The 8,468-nt window shown below is 45.1% G+C and overlaps 1 protein-coding gene across 1 annotated transcript in view; it reads left to right on the plus strand.

The window, feature by feature from the left end:
• Positions 1 to 7,925, plus strand: part of TMEM63B (transmembrane protein 63B) — a gene marked incomplete in the record, with an annotated part of 21,036 nt that extends 13,111 nt beyond the window's left edge. Inside the window, 13 exon segments of the mRNA XM_072410041.1 lie at positions 94 to 217; positions 420 to 553; positions 966 to 1,103; positions 1,382 to 1,535; positions 1,997 to 2,103; positions 2,834 to 2,920; positions 3,000 to 3,065; positions 3,438 to 3,600; positions 4,448 to 4,553; positions 5,230 to 5,397; positions 6,029 to 6,144; positions 6,769 to 6,852; positions 7,540 to 7,925. Of these exon segments, the coding sequence (XP_072266142.1) occupies positions 94 to 217; positions 420 to 553; positions 966 to 1,103; positions 1,382 to 1,535; positions 1,997 to 2,103; positions 2,834 to 2,920; positions 3,000 to 3,065; positions 3,438 to 3,600; positions 4,448 to 4,553; positions 5,230 to 5,397; positions 6,029 to 6,144; positions 6,769 to 6,852; positions 7,540 to 7,707 (1,615 nt within the window).
• Between the last annotated feature and the right edge of the window lie 543 nt (positions 7,926 to 8,468).

Here is an 8,468-nt window from a genome sequence, read left to right on the forward strand (position 1 = left end):
ACATTAGAGTGTAAGCTCTTTTGGTGCAGAGACTGATGGGGCTGGCTTGGTGTTCTCTGTACATCTCATGTTTCTTCTCTCTGTTCTGTTTAGGAAAAAAGCTGAGCGTGGTCGTGTTTATTTTACCCACTTGAAGAACAAAGAGAACATTACATCTTTCATCAACCCAAAGCCATGCGGACATTTGTGCTGCTGTGTGATAAAAGGCTGTGAGCAGGTAGGAGGATGGGTTAGTTATTCCGCCTCTCTGTTGGTGAGATTCCGCTTCTCTTTATTCGTAGTTTTCTAACATGGGGAAGCAGCATTGGTGAGATTGATTGTAGGAACTTCCGATTATCCCAAACCTGAGCATGTGTCGTATATCAGTGTTTGTTTATGCTGCTTTGATGTAATATTGATCTCCTTCCCTTTCCCTGCAGGTGGAGGCCATTGAGTATTACACACGGCTTGAGCAACGTCTGAAAGAAGACTACAAGAAGGAGAAGGAAAAGGTCAACGAGAAACCACTTGGAATGGCGTTTGTCACCTTTCAGAATGAAGCCACCACTGCCATGTAAGTCTTCTATAAATGCCGTAATGTTCGGGACTTGTATGACAGTCATGTCAGCTCCTTGTGATAACATCTGAGCATTTACCCCTGGACTTGTACTTAATTAAAACCCTTTGATTGTGTCCTGACTCCTCCTCCTGGTGTGAGGTCCTGCCTCCAGGGAGTGAGACATTGGAGCACCTACCTCCTATTGGCTCATTTTAGGGCCCTGGGGTCCTAGGAATAATCCTCAATGAGTCCTAATGATAGAATGTTGAAACTTGTCACCTTTATGGTTTTGGGTCCCTCTTGACAGTAGAAGTTCATTTCATATTTTGTTTGTTGCTATCCAATAATCACAGACATTGCAGCATAATCCCTACACTCTATTTTATACCTGCAGCTTTAGCATTTGTCATTTTTCTTTTCTCTGCAGGATTTTGAAAGATTTCAATGCGTGTAAATGTCATGGCTGCAGCTGCCGTGGGGAGCCCAAAAGCTCAACCTGCAGTGAAGCTCTCCACCTCCACAACTGGACTGTTAGCTACGCTCCGGACCCCCAGAATATCTACTGGTAAGAGGAATTTCCTTTAGTGATACAGAGCAGTGGTCATTCCTGGTGGCTCTAAGAAAAGGGAGGGGGGGTCGATCATTCCTGAGGTGTGAAAAAAGAGAGCAGAGGTAAATGTGACATAGCTGTTTGTGTGTCTGGGTGGGCAATGGTCCTATTAGGCAGGGTGTCCCGGGGGGGAGGAAATAGTTATGATAAGCAGGGTGTCTCTGAGTGGGCATTAATCAGGGTATTTTGGCTGTGGGTGAATGATACTCATAATGTTTTCTTGTCACCCCTAGGGAGCACCTGTCTATCCGTGGCTTCATCTGGTGGATCCGCTGTCTGATCATCAATGTAATTCTCTTCCTCCTTCTCTTCTTCCTCACCACGCCGGCCATCATCATCACCACCATGGACAAGTTTAATGTCACTAAACCTGTGGAGTATCTAAATGTGAGTTTGGGGGAATGGGCTCACCCTATTTCTTTCCAAAGTCTAGAAGAACGTGACATATTCCTACAGGTACCTATAGAGTAACTGTCCCCAGCCAGAGAAATTTAAAATGAAGGAGGTGCAGCAGGGCCCAGAGAGCCGTCATATTACATAGCACTACAGAATCCGTTGTCATGAAACTGACAGTCAAAACACCTTACTAATGCCCCTACTATGATTATAGATTAAGGCCAATTTGGGGGTAAGCCAGTTAACGTACCAATAGGTATTTGGGTTGGAGGAGGAAACTAGAGGATGGAGTGACCCTCACACTCTGTAGACTTTCACACATCTGATTTGGTTATTCCATATGGACTGCCATAGGTGAGCTCAGTGGGGTTTTGTGTTAGTGATGATTGGACTGGAAACCCTCAGATGTGTTCTGATTGACTGACATGTTTGTTGTATGTTTGTACACACAGAACCCAATTATCACCCAGTTCTTCCCCACTCTGTTACTGTGGGCATTCTCCGCTCTGCTGCCAACCATTGTCTATTACTCGGCATTCTTCGAGGCGCACTGGACCAGGTACCCTTCCCATGTCGTATTTCCTGCTATTAGGGACTTGGCACTCCATGTTAACAATACAGCCAGATAATGACTCGGCAGAGCACAAGACTGAAACAGGGCTCGATGTATCACTGTGACATTATTACCACTTGTCTCTCCTCATTGTACACAAACTGCCCCTTGTAACCATTATTACTGTGCTCAAAATGTGAGAAAATATTTACCTTCTAGCTATACTTATATACATTGACATTAGTATCCAGTCCTGCCCATCAACCACCAATCAGAAAGCTGAATTCTCTTTTTATTCTAATGCCAGAAAGAATGTGATTGGTGGCTGCTGTACAATTCTGTCCGGTTCTTATCGCTGATCTGTTGGTATATCAGCCCCTATGTGTCACCTTAACAATAAAGTAGCTTAAATTATTATCAATATCAAAATACTGATTCATTCACAGTAAATGTCCTAGAATCCGGTTTGTGCTTGTAAACATACCCATGTTAAGGGCCCAGTGATACCTGAAGCATGCTTGGAGCGTTACATTTTATTGTGTGGAAATCAAAGCGGAATTAAATACTAGAAATAAAATCAAAGTCCTATTTGCAGAAAGCGCAGGCCATGTTAGTGAGCCATGGTATCCCCTTGACAGGTTCCCTTAAATTGGCTGTAGAGGTCTCATTCACACTGACAGATTGGAACCTTCAGGGACCTTTAATATTCAGTCTCATTATTGCTGTCTGATTCCAGGTCAGGGGAGAATCGCACCACCATGCACAAGTGCTACACCTTCCTGATCTTCATGGTGCTGCTGCTGCCATCTCTGGGCCTGAGCAGGTGAGATGATCTGTATGTAAAACCCATATGTAAGTTACCCCTCACCCACTTCTACTCACCAATATCTTCTGTCCACCAGTCTGGACCTCTTCTTCCGATGGCTCTTCGACAAGAAGTTTCTGGAACAGGCTACGGTCAGGTTTGAGTAAGTAGAACTCTCAGCATTGTGAAAGCTGCCATTTATTTCCTGTACCAGAGAGAAAACAAAACCATTGGCTCAGAATCCTATTTTTATTATTTTATTTAAAATGCTCTTTGTTATATTTTCAGGCTCCGTGTATAATTATTATTGCTAAGTTATTGAATTATTATACAAGTCGTCCATGGTTATATTGTCCATACCAAAGCAGTGTATTATATAGAGGAGTTAGAAGAATTCAGAAGAATCCCGCTCTGTTTGGATATATAAATCTCTAGAAATACTTTGTGTAAAAATTAAACTGAACATTTCTAGATTTTGTATTTTTATCATTTTTATATATTTTGTGGAACTGTGTTGGATCTTTGTGTCCCTCAGGTGTGTGTTCCTTCCAGACAATGGCGCGTTCTTCGTCAATTATGTCATTGCCTCCGCCTTTATTGGTAACGCCATGGACCTGCTGCGTATCCCTGGTCTGCTCATGTACATGATCCGGCTCTGTCTGGCTCGATCTGCCGCAGAGCGCAAAAGCGTCAAGCGGGTATGAATATCTTTTGGGGGTACAACTTTATCAATAACCAATAACAGGCTGCCCATTACCTGGATGGCCTCAGTTTATTCCATAACATTTACTCTTACTGACACCCCATCTCTGTCTATTAGGAAGATATACTGCATATAAGATCTCTTTTTTTTCTTTTTTATATATATATATAGTTAAAAACATTTACACCCTTATGGCCAAACATATAAAAACTCCCTCCCATGAGTTCAGGTGTCCCTAAGAAGGGTCCTGGTAATCCCCTATCATACAAAGACAATATAGACTATTGTGCTCCTCCAGCCTTGTGGTTACAATTTGGTGAAGACCCTTTTCTGTCCCCCCCATGACTGTGCCCCAGGGTACAAAGCCCCCTCCATAAAGACATGGGGTCACCAGTTTGGTGTGGAGGAACTCGAGTGTCCTGCTCAGAGCCCTGACCTCACCCTACTGAACACCTTTGAGGTGAATTGGAATGGTGAGCCGGGTCTTCTCATCCACCATCAGTACCTGACCTCACAAATGGGGGCAAATTCCCACCATCAGCACCTGACCTCACCAATAGGGGCAAATCCCCACCATCAGCACCTGACACCACCAATAGGGGCAAATCCCACAAACATAACCCAGAATCTTGTGGAAAGCCATCCCAGAAGAGTAGAGAGGGCTCAATATTTATGGCCATAGGGGGTTGGGGCTTCACATTAATGGAGAGGTGAAACCAAATACAGAAGTCTCAGCGCTGAGCATTCCCTGAATACCCTGGGCTATCCAATGTGTAAATCTTTTAGTTTATTAGTTCATGGTGATCTCTGTGATCTTTCATCTCTGTTTCTCTGTTCTGCAGCATCAGGCCTATGAGTTCCAGTTTGGTGCAGCATACGCATGGATGATGTGTATTTTTACAGTGGTGATGACCTACAGCATAACTTGTCCCATCATTGTCCCATTTGGTGAGTAACCCTGACACTACTATGTGCACAGGGATAGAGTTGGGATCAATATGTTTCATGATCAATAAGGGTGTCACACTTCTGACCCTGTTCTGTTCACAGGGCCGATTGACGTCACTTGGCCTTGTTATAGAGGGTCGGCAGCAAAAATCTGACTACCTGTTCCTCTGACGTAGCAAAAAATGGCAAAGCCGAGACACATCTGCCTTGGTCTGCCAATATATGATTGGCTCTGAAGGGAAATCAACTACTGGCCAAATGCAATTGAATGATTTGGGGTTTCTGATTCCAATTCTGATCCTATTCTATCCAAGAAAAACTATTTGGTGGGCAGAACATCACTCATGTTTATGCCATGTTTTGCTTCTCTTATCTGATTACTGCTTAGAATATCAGTTACATTATTCTAGTGGATCTGTTTATGTATATTAGGCCTCGGCCTCATTATATTGCTGAGGGTTTATTGACACAATAACTTTGATTGGTTCACATTGACTTTACCATTCACTAACACAGATTTTAGAAATCTCTGAGCGACCCAGCTGATTATTCTCCTCTTCAACGAGGAACATATTTATACCCCAATAACCCAAATCATTCATCGCATTCATGTGGTTACTAATAAAAAGATAAAAACCTTTATTACCCCTAAATTCTGTGTTCTGACCAATCACAGGCCTGATGTACATGCTGCTCAAGCACCTGGTGGATCGTTACAACCTCTACTATGCCTACCTACCCGCCAAGCTTGACAAGAAGATCCACTCGGCGGCGGTGAGCCAGGTAGTGGCAGCCCCAATCCTCTGCCTCTTCTGGCTGTTCTTCTTCTCCACCGTGAGGACCGGTGAGTGCCGAGTGTCTGTGATCTGTAAATACCCCCAATCATCATACATACAACTTTCTGTTAAAGGATCATTTCATGTATGTTACCTTTTATATACAAGCCCACCCTCCCCCTCAACATTACACAGCCTCTGATTGGCTGACACAGTGCTAGGTGGGCTCCTTGTTAATGGGAATAGAGGGCTGTGTAGCACTGGAAGGGCAGGTTGTGGTGGTAGGTAACCGTAACATACAGCCACAAATCTTATTGCCCCTTTATATATATATATATATATATATATATATATAATCACATCTGAGCAGCCCCCAGCAGATTCATTCTTACTGAGGACGGAAGTCACCCCATGGTTGGTTTGCATCTGGAAGGGCAAGAACTGATTATATTGCATGTTCTGTGGCCATAGAAGCTGCATTGTCCTCTGAGGGGAGGGGTGATTGCTTAGTTTTGGGGCATCTGAGGGTCCCGCTTGATGGACATACAATCTGTTCACCTGACTGTCTGTTTCCGTCGGATTCCAGCTGACATTTCTATATTCTTAGCTTTGGTTGCTCTGCACCGTGATGACATTTTTTGTGTGTTTGTCCTGACTCAGAATTGTTTTTCTGCTGCTTTACATTTGTCTTTTCTACAGGTTTCCTGGCTCCCACCTCTATGTTCACCTTCGTGGTCCTGGTAATCACCATCGTTATCTGCCTGTCCCACGTCTGCTTTGGCCATTTCAAGTACCTGAGTGCCCACAATTACCGGGTGAGCTTTATTCTCTGCCCCTTATATCTGTACAGTGACCCCCAGATCTGAAGTCTAGCCCTCCATTCATTAATTTTGGCTTGGCCTTCTATTCTGCCCTCCACTCTCCCTTTCATCTTGCACAATTCTACCGGCTCTTCTGTCGGACTGAAATCTCTTTCTCTGATTTCACTGCACACTGGGAGCTTCTCATAATGTACCTCAGAAGCTGCAGCAAATCAGGTGGAGCTTGCCCCATTTCCTGGTTGGAGGACATCCAGCCACTTATATTAATTGGAATCATGGAGGGTCAACACCATATGTGAGCGTAATCAAACTTCACTACTGACACTCGCTAGTTAATGAATTTTAATATTTGTATAACTCATTCTAAGGGTCGGCTCACTCCTTGCATCTCAGCTGTGCGGTCATGAGAAGAGTAATGTGACAAGGTGAGGTCCTCAGGAGGTTATGTACAGCACCCTGTCTAGGCAAGGCTAAAGAACAGTCTGAGTCCATACTGATAACTTCCTTTATGGCTTTTGTCTGATGCTAAGGAATCAATGTCCCTGACTGTGCTCTGTCTGCTAAGTCACGGGACCTGCACTGAATGCGCCTCTTATTGATCTCTATTTCCCCTTTCAGATTGATCACACGGAGGTGAATGCTGTAGACGGGACACAAAATGGCCGCCCATCATCCAACTCCTCATCTGCCCAGAAGTCAGCGGTAAGTCGCTTGTCTGTCCTCCACACCTCTCACCCACTGCTGCTGCTTTTGTTTTACTGAAGGACAATTCCTCTTCCAGCGTCTCATAGCCCCAGCAGTCTAATGCAGCTTTCACACCGGAGTTCCTCATCCCCCTCTTCCTGTAATTGGCTGCCTCTCAGTGCCCCATTGTTTACCCTTTGGCATCCCTGGCGCGTCTTTTCAGTTTACACAGCGTGCACAGTGTACATAAAGTGTGCCAATGTCTGCTGATCATGTGATATCACACTACTTATTATTAGACAGGATTTATATAGCGCCAACATATTACGCAGCGCTGTACATTGGATAGGGCTTGCAAATAACAGACAGGCGGAGGAGGAGAGGACCCTGCCCCGAAGAGCTTACATTGTTATTTAGAAAGATTTTAGCTAATACATTTATTGCTGCGATATCTACAGAAGAAAAACAGATCAATGCAGTTTCCTTTTCTAATTCTGTTGTTAATATAAAGACAAATTTTCTTTTTCATACCAGAAATTTTATTACCTGGCAGTGATGAAGCTCCAGATGTCAGCACTGGGGTTCTCTGCGGAGGGATTTCCTCCATAGCTGTTCCATGTGTATCTCAGAGGCGGGGGGTGAGGATTGGGACTCCTCGACTGGGAAATGTTATCTCACCCTGACCATGTCCCTTTCTTCTTCTAGAAATACATCGCTCAGGTCCTCCAAGACTCCTCAGCAGACAGCGAGCCGGCAGGGGACAGCGAGGAGCACGGCTCCCAGGACGAGGAGCTCATCAATGCAGACAACATGCAGGATGCCGAGTTCCAGTCTTGTGAGGACAGTCTCATCGAGAACGAGATTCACCAGTGACATCAAGCGGAGGAGAGAGGAGCGTGATACTGCACATACTACAAACACTCCATCTCCTCTGTTATCCGGGGACCCGGCCTTCCAACCACTGGGGGGGCCCCCTTGTCAGCCTGCGCGCTAGGGAATGCGGTCCCCTATAGACTGACATTGTCTCGGGCCGTCCGCTCGCCTGCTGCTCTGTGTACAGTAAATGGACGATTATTTGGTGTTTGCACAGACGCTGCCTGCTGTCTATGTTCTGTGTTAGAGGAATTCATTGCACTTCTGCCGTCTGCTCTGTTTTTTTGTGATTTAAGCTATTGTGGAAAACTACTGCTGCTCCATGGGGGCGGGCACTGAGAGAGGCTGGCAATGTGGACAGGCACTGTGCCCGCATGCTGGAGGCTGGAACTTCACGTGTGGCACATGCTGGAGCCTGGCACTGGTATGCCAGTGTGTGCACATGTATGACGTGATCTTTATCACAGCCAGGCCCAGGTTTTATATGGAATTTTGTTTCTGCTGTTCCCATTTCTCTTTCAATCGGCCTCCCTACTTGGAAATTCTCAGCAAGCTTCCTAAATCGGCTCTCCCCCTTCTACACCCCCCCCCCGGCTCCCCCAAATACCAGCGAGGACTGCGATAAAACTGGCAAAACTCTTTGGGTACTCTGCAGGGTCTGTTAATAAAGCAGTCAATCTGACATTCACTAAAACATTCCCTGGTGGAGAATCAACTACTGCCATTGCCACACATGGACCTGAAACATTCTCCACCAAGTG

This window comes from Pyxicephalus adspersus, chromosome 4, assembly GCF_032062135.1.
Source record: "Pyxicephalus adspersus chromosome 4, UCB_Pads_2.0, whole genome shotgun sequence".
NCBI classification, from domain to species: Eukaryota; Metazoa; Chordata; class Amphibia; order Anura; family Pyxicephalidae; genus Pyxicephalus; species Pyxicephalus adspersus.